The sequence below is a fragment of the Perognathus longimembris genome, chromosome 14 (assembly GCF_023159225.1).
Source record: "Perognathus longimembris pacificus isolate PPM17 chromosome 14, ASM2315922v1, whole genome shotgun sequence".
NCBI lineage: Eukaryota > Metazoa > Chordata > Mammalia > Rodentia > Heteromyidae > Perognathus > Perognathus longimembris.
In genome coordinates this window covers 21,633,357-21,645,642 of record NC_063174.1, presented here as the reverse complement: position 1 = coordinate 21,645,642, position 12,286 = coordinate 21,633,357, and the positions used below count along the sequence as shown (strand labels likewise).

The 12,286-nt window shown below is 45.1% G+C and overlaps 1 protein-coding gene across 1 annotated transcript in view; it reads right to left on the bottom strand.

The window, feature by feature from the left end:
• Abhd12b (abhydrolase domain containing 12B) overlaps positions 1-4,300 on the bottom strand; it is a 28,543-nt gene extending 24,243 nt beyond the window's left edge. The window contains exon 1 of the mRNA XM_048362357.1: positions 4,191-4,300. Within this exon, the coding sequence (XP_048218314.1) occupies positions 4,191-4,300 (110 nt within the window). The remainder of the gene's footprint in view (positions 1-4,190) is intronic.
• Positions 4,301-12,286: the final 7,986 nt, after the last annotated feature.

Below are 12,286 nucleotides of genomic sequence, written 5' to 3'. Positions count from 1 at the left end.
GGGCTAGGGCCATGAACACCTGGCTCATTCTCATACATAAGCCATCTCAGACATAAGCCATCCAAAGCAAGTGCACCCCAACAGACTCCTAAGGAGTCACTAGCACACCTCTATCTTGAGGGAGTCACAGTCATCCTCTCCTGGTTCCATAGCAATACCTACTCATAAACATGATGGTTTCCTACACATGTTGCCCTCACAAAGGCAGCAGGGAGGAGAGGACATTGTTGTTCCAGTTTTAGAGGTAAGAAATCAAACCCCAGAAACGCTACTTTGAGCCACAGATGAAGGCAGCAAGGGCAGAAGAGAACCCAAGCCTGAAATGCTACCCTTCCTTCCAGCTGCGCCATCTCCTGGGTGTTTTCTCTTGGCTCCCTACCTTCACCTGTACCCTGCCTTCTCTGGCTCCAGCTATGTCGTCTCTTGAAGGCAGGCAAGGTAGGCTCCCGCTAAGTTATCTTTTGAAGGTCTGCTTGGGAAGCAGAGGTGGTAGAGAGAAATTCATTTCTTTTTTTTAAAGGAATAATTTATATAGAACTCTTCTCTCAAATAGCTCAAGGCACTTCTGAGAAATCGCTGTGGGAAGAACATAGTGATGGGACCCCTTCTGAGCATCAATAATGCAAAGGCACTCCTTTTAATGAAGGGGTTGTCAATTTGACTTCCTCTGCATCAGGAAGGGATCAAAAGTCACCAATGGCTAACAGACTTTATTTGAGCAAAGGATGCAGTCTCAGCCCCATCCCAGCTACCGGCCAGCCACATCAAACAGCCACCATGCTGCTTTCGTGTTCCTTCCCTTGCTCTTTGATCAGCCTTGGCTGTAACCACACAGCATCCACTGGGGCCACAGACCCTAACAGGATGATTCTCACTGGGGAAATCTGGTGGAGCCTGGCAAACAATTCCTGCTCAGTGGTGTCCACAATCCAACTGTTGGGAGTTCCAATCAAGCCACATGGGGCCAGACAACTGTTCAAAATAGTAAGACAGGTTTTATCTCCATTCTCTGTGCTGATTCATGCGGTCAACATGTATTCCTCTCCCAGAAACACATTATACTCTTAACAACTAGATTCCCCAGCCTGGCTCTTTATACCCGCTCAAGTGGTTTGGGGGTTTGTTTGTTTGTTTTTAGACAGATCTTCTACTGAGACCTTTCCTTGCCACATTTCCCAATCAAAGCCACCCTTTATTCCTCTCTGATAGATTTCCTGTTATTAGCCTGTTTCCTTCACTGTGTTTCTGACCTCAGACAAAGACCACAAAGCATCTACTGATTCTTATTATTTGTTTTGGTGCTGCTACTAGGGCTTGAACTCAGGGCCTTGTGATCTCACTTTTTCATTCAAGGCTCGTGCTCTATCACTTGATCCACACGTCCACTTTTGACTTTTTGCTGGTTCATTAGAGATAAAGAGTCTCATGGACTTTTCTGCCCAGGTGGGCTTCAAACCATGATGCTCAGATCTCAGCCTCCTGAGTAGCTAGAATTACAGGCATGAGCTGAGAATTTATTTTATACAGGAGAAGGCAGCAATGTTTATTGATAGGTCTTGGTTGTGACTGATTATTTTCTGATGCTCCACCCATTGGTGGAGGGGGAGGGGGTTAATTCTTTTATTTACTAATTTGCTTATACTACAACTGAAAATGATTCTGTAGGAACTCCACAGAACAGAGCTTTTGCTCTTTTGTTTGCTCTGGTGAATCCAGGACCTCGGATTGAGGGTGGCAGAGGGCCACAGGAGTAAAACAATCACTTAGTTTTCCCCAACTTCTTTTTCTGAACATGTTCAAAGACATGAATGGTTTCAAGGAAATGATTTGCTGGCAGAGGCCTACTCTCACAGATACTGACTTTAAGCCGCACCTCTATCTAATAATTTGGCAAATCCAGTGAAAAGATTGCCAAGGCACCAAAACATAATCACCAAAAATATGATCTGATGAAGTGTTCTCCATCACCTTACACCACACCGCTGTAGATCTGGAGCTATGGTAGTGCCAGGTATACAACAGGCCTGCCGTGAGTGTTTGTGACTCTAAATTGACTTAGCTCCAAGACACAAAAAGATTCCAGATCTTGGAAACTGGTGTCTCAGCCTTAGTTCATCTTCCATTACATTAATAATCTCCCATTCAGGTAGCGAAATACACTAGTGGTTCCAGGAAGCATCTCTTGAGATTTTGTTTTTTACTAATTAGTCAGTCAAGTAGCAGTGGGTCCCAATTCCCCCCTCCCTTTCTATTATCAATAAAGCAGGTTGTTCTCTACGCACTTGAACTACAGCTTTGATTCTCTGCCTGACAGTTAAACCTTCTTTTCTGCCAAATGAATGATAAACAATCAGCAATTAACACTATAGATAATGAAAAAGAGAGGTGGTAAATGTCAGCGTTTCCAGAACAACCATATGGGGAGTGCTGGAAGCGAGGCCTGAGAATATGGAGTTTCAAAAAGTATAGACAGGAGCTGGCCATGGTGTACATACTTGTAATCTCAGATACGAAGTGGAAGCAGGAGGATTGCAAGTTTAAGACCCACTTAGGTCATGTGAGACTCTGTCTTAAAAAATCTAATCATAGCCAAGCACCAGTGGTTTATACCTGTAATTCTACCTACTCAGGAGGCTGATATCTGAGGACTGTGATTCAAAGCCAGGCCCAGCAGAAATGTCTGTAAGATTCTTATCTCCAATTAACCACCAAAAAGCCAGAAGGGGAACTATGGTTCAAGTGGTAGAGTACTGACCTTCAGCAAAAAAAAAAAAAAAAAAGCTAAGGGAAAGCACTAAAGCTCCAAATTCAAGCCCTAGTACCAGCACAAAAAAAAAAAAAAACTAACAATAAAGCAAAAGGCTTGGTTATGAAACGTAATCTCTAAGATACAGCAAGTAAATAAAGTAAAGCAGAATGTACTTGTTACACACACATACACGTATGGGAGTATAGTTCAAGTGGACGAGCCAGGCTTGTGCAAGGTCCTGTGTCATTAACAGTACCAGGGGGAAAAGTGCAGATAGGACATTCGAACAAGTACTCCGATCCAACCCAGAAGAGGAGGCACAGGTCTTGCAGCACTGGACCAGAGTGGAGCTTCTGTCCCTTCTGCTCTACTCTATGCTGTAGAAGGAGTAGAAGAGGAAAAGATGCGTGTCACCATCCCTATGGGCATGCTAGAGTGGAAGTCTCTAGTGCCCAGATGTGATTCTGATATTTTTTAAAACTTGTGCTAGTGCTGGTGCTGAGGCTTGAATTCAGGGCCTTACACGCTCAGCTCTCATGTGGATACTCTAGTTACAGCTGGTGCTTTACTAGTTGAATCACAGATCCACTTCTGGCTTTTTGTTGGTTCATTGGAACCTCTCAGATTTGTCTGCCAGGGCTGGCTTTGAACTACCATCCTCATCTTAGTTTCCTGAGTAGCTAGGATTATAGGCATGCCAGTTGGATTGTGGAATATTTTGCAACTAGCACAAATTAAAAGGGAATAGAAGAATGGAATATACACAAAAATGCTAATATCTTCCCAAGTCAACAAAACCAAAGGAAATACACAAGTCAGAACATCGCTAGCCAATTCCTGGCTTCAGAAAGGCAGGTCTAGTAAAAATGCTACCATCAATTCGAATGATGGAAAGTCATGGCTCCCCCCAAGGTTCATGAGGGAAAGAATGCTCAAAGACCAACTAACAACGAAAACATTTACAACCAACAGACATATCTAGATTTAAACACCGTAAGGCCATGGCCAGGGAATGGCCCTCTGGTGACCGCGTCGGACACCATTGTGGAAGTGTGTTCTGTTAATACAAATCCGCAATGACTTTGGGGAATAGGTCACAACCTAAGTCAGCTGCCACCTGAGATTACAGTATGCATTGTGTTGTTATTGTCACTGCTGTTAGTCATAATTAAATATAGGTAAACTGGCAAACTGATCAGCTAAGATTGGTGGAGGAACCTGAATCTTCCTTCTGGACCCTCTTATTTCAGAAGTGCCCCCCCCCTCAGCCCCCAAAGTTTTAAGTCCTTCAAAAGTCGAATGCAATAGAGACCCCACCCCCGCCACTACGTCATCACTCCATCCCAGCCACCGCCCCCCCCCCCCCCCGCGAGGAGGGGGCGCCCCGCCGAGTCCCCGGCCGCTCCCCGCCCCTGGGGGATCCCGATGGCCACGCGCTCACCGCAGGTTCCGCAGGACCATGTCCCACCAGGAGGCCACGCAGCCATGGGCCGCGGGCTCCGGTAGCGGAGGCCCGGGCACCGAGGCCGCCTCGCAGTCCCCAGCGACCATCCGTGCGCTGTCCCGAGCCGCAGCCACTGCCGCGCGCCCGGGCCGCGACCTCGCCCTGGGCGCCTACGCACGCGCTCCCCCGCCTCCCAGGCGGGCCCGCCGGGAAGCAGGGACTGCAGTGACCGGCGTCCTGCAGCCCGGGGTGCCCACCCACCACCAGAGCGAGGAGTGTGCTCCTGGAAGGTGCTAACGCGACACACACACACACACACACACACACACACACACACACACGAAACAAAGTATCCAATGCAGATAGCTGTGCAAAGTGGTGTGTGTTTGTTTGCTGTTTGGTTTCCTTAGCAGAAGCAACTGAACCTCCTCATTGTAGCCAGCAGTGTCTTGGTGCCGATGAACATTGCAGTTGTCTCTAGGAACTGAGGGCCGGGCAGAGCAGGAAGCTAGGGAGTAAGTACAGGAACAAAGGAACAAGAAGAAAGGGGGGCAATTGGATGCCGGTGTCAAGACTTCATCGGGGAGCAAGATGCAACATCCTCAAAGGTGAAAAGGATTTTTCTGTGGTGCCAGCTATGTTTGGCTTTTTTTTTTTTTTTGCTCCTTCCTTCCTTCCTTCCTTCCTTCCTTCCTTCCTTCCTTTCTTTCTTTCTTCCTTTCTTTCTCTCTCTCTTTCTTTCTTTTCTTTTGTTTTTTGGTGGCACTGGTGTTTGAACTCAGGGTTTTACAGGCCCTCTGCCATTAAAACCATGTGCCAATCTTACTTACTTTTATTACATTTACGTAATTGTTTTTGGCGGTACTGGAGTTTGAGCTCAGAGTCTCACCCTTGCTACTTCGGGCACTCTGCCACGGAGCTACCCTCCCAGCCCTCTGTCTGCACTTGGACTGAAAGCTCCCAGAAATGCACAAGGAGCCTTCTGCCTGTGAGTAATAGGACAGCCTGGACGAAAAATCCACACTGTTCAAGAAGGGGCATTTGTCTTTGGGGACTAGACCATGGTCAGGCAAGGGGAATGTTCATGGCCTCTTACAATCACCCTGGCAAATGTTCTGATTCACATCAAGATAGAAGAGGAATGCAGCTGGGACGGACCTGCGACAGCCCACACGCTGCTGGCTCATTGGCCACGCTGGGATCCCTGAGGGCTGAGACTGCTGCAGGTGCTTTCCCAGGGCCATCCTGGGAGATAAGGGAGGCTCCTGGGACTTCACCGCAGGAGCTGCTCATGAAGATGCTCTGGGAACTCACAAGACCGGTGAGAGGCCCTCTGCATGTGGCTGTGGAGTTTACCTTGGAGAAATGGAGGGATCAAGGATAACTAGCAGAGGAAGAAGAAAAAAGCAGCCTCGTGTGGTCCTAGGTTCTACTTCTATCTGTTCCTAGCAAGCCAAGCCTGACTTCTAGGGAAGTGTTTCAAATGATCACCAAACTCTCTGAAGTTGGCAATCACCACATCCTATTTTAAAAGTAAGATGTATAAGTTAAGGCTCTGAGGCAGGCATTTTTCACCCTAAGCAGCCTCTTTTCAAGTGGCATGTTTATGAAGTCAAAAAGCAGAGTTGCCCATATGACTTGGTAGAATCTGAAAAAAAACAAGAAGATTCATTCATTTATTCAGCATCTATTTACTGAACATGTTTAGACATCAGATACCACACTAGGCACAGCATAGAATAGGACTTGGGAAGTCGCTTAAGGACAGAAATCAGTTGAGGGAATGCCAGGGACTGGAGGTGGAGAAGGGGTTGACTATGAGATATGAGGAACACTTCATGATGGTAGAGACAGTCTGTAGTTCAAGGGTGATGGTGGCTAGATGACTGTAAATGCTCACCAGAACTCTGAACTGCTGAGAGCAATTTTTCCTGATATAAATTATACTTCAACAAATCTAACTCTCCCTACCTACGGGCTGGCACATGCTAGGCAAGCGCTCTACCACAGAGTGTCCCCTAGCTCAAGTCCCATTTCTAGAAAGGTGACCTAAAAATGCATATGCAAGCTATATAAATGACCATGTCTCCATGTCATGTGGTGTCAATGTTAACACAGAGATGCTGATACACATGCACATCCAATTGTTGGATGTCATTTGCACTAATAAAAAATGAAATATCATCTGGGTGCTGGTGGCTCATGCCAATAATCTGAGCTCCTCAGGAGGCTGAGATCTGAGGATTGCAGTTCAAAGCCAGTCCAGGCAAGAAAGTCTGTGAGACTCTTACATTCAATAAACCAACACAAGCCAGAAGTGAAAGTGCAGCTCAAATCCAGAGTGCCAGCAAAAAAGCTCAGAGAGAGCTCTAGGCCCCAAGTTCAGCCCCTAGTACTGCCCCACTTCTAAATATAAAATAAAATGAAATCTCAATTGGAAATAGATTGATTTAACAATCTAAAATTATTTGAGGGGAAAAAGAACAAGAGAGAGAATACTGTTTAGGCTGTGGTCCAGCTGGGTAGATGAACTGCTAGTAAGGAAACTGGGCAACTGAAGGACCAACAAATGACAAATTACTGGGTTGCTATTACTTGGACAGTACTTTACCTTAAGAAGAAAGTGTCTATTCCTCTTGCATTGTTTTCTTTTGTCTTTCTTTCTTTCTTTTTGCCAGTCCTCAGGCGTGGACTCAGGGCCTGAGCACTATCCCTGGTTTCTTTTTGCTCAAGGCTAGCACTCTACCTACTGAGCCACAGCACTACTTCTGGCTTTTTCTATATATGTGGTGCTGAGGAATCAAACCCAGGGCTTCATGTATGCGAGACAAGCACGCTACTACAAGGCCATATTCCCAGCCCCATTTTTTTCTTTTGTTTTGTTTCAGTTTTTGCCAGTCCTGGGGCTTGAACTCAGGGCCTGAGCACTGTCCCTGGCTTCTTTTTGCTCAAGGCTAGCACTCTACCTACTGAGCCACAGTGTTACTTCTGGCTTTTTCTATATATATGGTGCTGAGGAATCGAACCCAGGGCTTCATGTATGCAAGGCGAGCACTTTACCACTCAGCCATATTCCCAGCCACAGCCTGCCCCCACTTATTTCTTTAAATACATTGCTATTAAGACATAATTCTCATGCCATAAAATTCACCTGTTATACAATTTAGTACTTTTAATATATTTATCGATATATATCTATCACTATTACTTCATTTTAAAACATTTTCATTAACCAAAAAGGAAACATACATCCCTTAGGAATCATTCACAATTATCTCCTTCTCTGTGCCTTAAGCAACTGATAATCTACTTTTTGGACATTCCATATAAATTGAGGCACAATATAGGTGATCTTCTGTGCCTAGCTTTTCCCTCTTAGAGTAATAATTTCAAGGTTCATCTGTGTGTGTGTGTGTGTGTATTCCTAGGGATTGAACCCAGGGCCTCGCACATGCTCTCTACCACTGAAACCATGCCCCTAGCCCTTTTGTATTTTGTTTTTGAGATAGGGTCTCACCAACTTTGCTCATTTTGGCCTTCAACTCAAGATCCTATTGTCTCTGACTTCTCAGTATCTGGTATTACAAACATGCATCATCACATCCAGCTTATCTATCAATGAATATTCAATTATTTTTGTAGTTTGAGTAATATCTGTTGCATGAATAACCCACATTTTGTTTATCTATACAGCAGGTGGTGGAAATTTGAATTGTTTCCACACTTGGGCTTTTGTAAATAGTGATGCTACAAACACTTGTGTACAAGTTTTTGTGTAGACATGTTTTTCCTTTCCTTTAATGTAAAGTGGGTCCATGGACTGGATCCAATAGCTTGTCACCTGGGTAATTCAATGTTGTATTTTTTTTTTGCCAGTCCTGGGGCTTGAACTCAGAGCCTGAGCACTACCCCTGGCTTCTTTTTGCTCAAGGCTAGCACTCTACCACTTGAGCCACAGTGCCCATTCTGGCTTTTTCTATATATGTGGTGCTGAGGAATTGAACCCAGGACTTCTTGTAAAGAGGCAAGCACTCTACAACTAGGCCATATTTCCAGCCTCGTCAATGTTGTATTTTTATTTTTTGTTCCAGTACTGTGACTTGCACTCAGGGCTTCATGCTCTTACTTGGCTTTTTTACTAAAGTTTGGTGCTTTGCCACTTGAACCATACCTCCACTTCTGGAGCCTTGCATTTCCCCTTTCTGTCTTTTTTCTTCCTCTCTCAGCTTTCCATGTGCAAAGAGGAAAAAAATTAAAAACATGATGTAGTTGAGATTAAAATGAAACATTGGTGAGAAGTTTGAAGATAGTTCTGGACAGTAGGGAATACTCGGGATATTTTTCTGTGTTGAAGTTCTGCAGTATCTTTGCCTGGGTCAGCTCTCCTTGAAGACAGTGTGTGGTATGTGTGAGTGTACATGTGGGTTCTTCTTGCGGGCTTGGAGTTGACTGTTGATAACCTTCCTTTTTGCTAAAGGGGCAATTGCTTTGAGAAGAACAAGGGGTGACATCATAGCCCTCTTGCCAGTTAAAACAGAAGTGTTCCAATGAGTTGTTTCCTGGAACCCTATTTTGCATCCTGGCCCACAAGTTCCCCTCCTATTCCATGGTAAGTGATGTGACACAGTTGTCTAATATCTGTATATAGGCAGGGCCACAATTACAGTTCAGAGTTGCAATTCCCTCCTTCTTCTTCCAGTGAAATGCCCCCCAATTACTCTTTAATAGTCAATGAATGTGGATGTAACTCGGGGGTAGGTTGCTTGCTTAGCATGCTGAAGGTCCTAGATTTAACCTCAGTACCAAGAGAACCAACCAACAAAAGTAGGTTTGGTGGCCCACATCTATATTCCTTGCACTCCTAGCATTTGGGAGTCTGAGCCAGGAGGATCATGAATTCAAGGCCAGCTGGGCCACATAGTAATCCCCTCTAGAGTTTTAGAAACAAACAAAGCCCCTTAGTCTAGCTCTCATTCTTGCATTATTGATACTGGATTTCCAAAACTATTTGGAAAACTGTGAGCTAAAAACAGTAAAATATGTGCCTTTGGCCAAAACATCATGTCTCAGAACCTCCACCTAGCTAATGTTCTTTGAGAAATACCAAGAGGTAATTGTAGAACACCTTATTTTCCACAATTTCTTTTTTTCTCCTCCCTTCTGAAAACCTGTTCCATTGGTAGAAATACATGCCTTGAAGAACATGCTGTTTCCCAAGATATTTATCTTAATTCTTCTATTTCTCTCCAGCCCATACTTCCTCTCAATTGTATAGGATTATGCCTTGATGTGACATGTATTTATTTGCTAAACATTCATAAACACTTTTTACATACATAGTGTCTGGCTTTAGAAGCCTACAGTCTAGTTGCCTGGGGAGAACCTACACTTATGAACAACTAAGCCACACCCTGAGAGTTCATAGTACGGAGTAGCTAACACAGATTAGCACCAATTCCATAGTAAACATCTCTGTAGGCAGAAAAGGCCAGACAAGGATTCCAGCAAGCTGCCATTCTGTTGCTTAGAAACAGAGTCAGAGATAGAACAGTATAAATGGCTTTCCAAAGAGTCCCACAGAATGTTATCATGAGATAGCTAAGCAATTGTTTGCTCCCCCTTTACATAGCAGAAATTGAGACCCAAACAGACAAATGATGATAGATAAGCCCACTCATTAAGCATTTACTGGGTGCCCACTGTATACAAGGCACAACATGGACTATGCTTATTCAGCAGAGCAGGCAAAATGAAGCTAGTTACCAAGACACACTAGTACTTAGCAACCTAGGTCAGAAAGCCACCTGCAAAGAAAGGTATGCGGTACCTGCCAACCAAGTTACTCCTTCTACTCCTCAAAAAAGGTGAAATTAAAAGTTCATATCTAGGGCTGGGGATATGGCCTAGTGGCAAGAGTGCTTGCCTCGTATACATGAGGCCCTGGGTTCAATTCCCCAGCACCACATATACAGAAAATGGCCAGAAGTGACGCTGTGGCTCAAGTGGCAGAGTGCTAGCCTTGAGAAAAAAGAAGCCAGGGACAGTGCTCAGGCCCTGAGTCCAAGCCCCAGGACTGGCCAAAAAAAAAAAAGAAAAGTTAATATCTATGGGGCTGGGAATATGGCCTAGTGGCAAGAGTGCTTGCCTTGTATACATGAAGCACTGGGTTCAATTTCCCAGTACCACATATATAGAAAATGGCCAGAAGCGGTGCTGTGGCTCAAGTGGTAGAGTGCTAGCCTTGAACAAAAAGAAGCCAGAGACAGTGCTCAAGCCCTGAGTCCAAGCCCAGGACTGGCAAAAGCAAAAACAAAAACAAAGAAACATTCATATCCAGCCACAGTCATATGTGGCTTAGTGGTAGACTGCTTGCCTAGCATGCATGAAGCCCTGGATTTGATTCCTCAGTACCACATACACAGAAAATGCCAGAAGTAGCACTGTGGATCAAGTGGTAGAGTGCTAGCTTTGAGCAAAAGAAGCTCAGGAACAATGCCCAGGCCCTGAGTCCAAGCCCCAGGACTGTCAAAGAAAAGAAAGAGGGAGAGAGGAAAGGAGGAAGGGAGGAAGGGAGGGAAGGAGGGAGGGAGGGAGGGAGGGAGGGAGGGAGGGAGAAAGAAAGACAGTAAAGGAAAGAAAGAAAGAAAAAGAAAGAAAGGAAGGAAGGAAGGAAGGAAGGAAAGAGAGAGAGAGGAAAGAAAAAGAAAAAAAGTTCTTATCAGGTACTGGTGGCCTGTAATCCTAGCTACTTAGAAGGCTAAGATCTGAGGATCATGGTTTGAAGCCAGCTAGGGTTAGGAAAGTCCACCAGTGAAGCACCAGAAAAACAAAACAAAACAAAAGGCAGAGGTGGAGCTGACTCAAGTGACAGAAGTGACAGAACACTTGCCTTGAGGAAAAAAGCTCAGGGACAGCAGCCAGGCCCTAAGTTCAAGATCACAGATCTTGGCACCAAAAAAATGTTTGTATCAGGTGCAGTAGACACTAATTAGTTCCGCTTCATGAGTAATCAGGGTGGAAGAATTTACCTCCACATAGGTGGTGGCTATATCATTTGCATATCACATATCCAGATTGGAATTCTGTAGCAATCATTACGAGTTTTACCTGAGGGAAGGTATGACACATAGCTGAATTTTTATAGGGTATCCTATGTTTAGGACAATATACACAGGGAAACAGGAAGTTACTCTCACCACCAAGGTTTTCTTTTGTTTTTTGTTTGGTTTTATCTTGCTTCAACTGCAGTTTGAGGGATTGGGGGGAGGGGGGTCTTTTGGTTTTTTTACACCTCTTTAATAAATCCCAAAGGAAGGAAGCTTCTCCCCTCAGCCTTAGAGTAAATAACAACCTGAGGTTTTTACCCCAGAGGCAGCTAAACTAGAAATATTGAAGGATTAGGCAAGAATATGAAACACGAGCCTGGGGTCAGCGGCTTCATTCCTGTCATCCTTGCTATTCAGGAGCCTGAGATGGTGGGGTCATAATAGGAAGCTGGACGGGGGAAGGAATGTTCATGACACTCTTCTCTCCTATTAACCAGCAAAAAACCGGACGTGGAGGTGTTGCTTGAGTAGTAGAGCACTATCTTAGAGCAAAAAAAAAAAAAGGAGCCTAAGTTCATGCCCCAGTATTGGCACACACACACACACACACACACACACACACGTGCGCGCGCGTGCGCACACACACACACACACACACACACACACACACACACACACACTATGAAAAACTCCCCTCCGGAAATGGAAGCTCACACAGGAAGAAACTAGGAAAACAGGAAAAGTCCCAGCTATGAGTAAAGCAAACAGGAGCTGTGGCCCAGACCAAGAGCTCCCGAGTTTCTGCGTGCCTGCGATCTTCATCAAGTCTCCAAGCCCAGCCCTGAAGCTTGCCTTGCTCTCTAGGTCTTCCATTCTCCCCCACATGTGGGTGCACAGACGAGCTGGACATTCATGTGGTTTTTTTCTTTTGTCTTTAGTTTTTTTTTAGCAAGTGGGAAGAGAGCCCCGGGGATGACCACATGCTGACTGGCTGGGCCAGGGTGTCAGGGAGCCCGAGGCCCGCCTTCTATCTTCATCTGGCCAGCT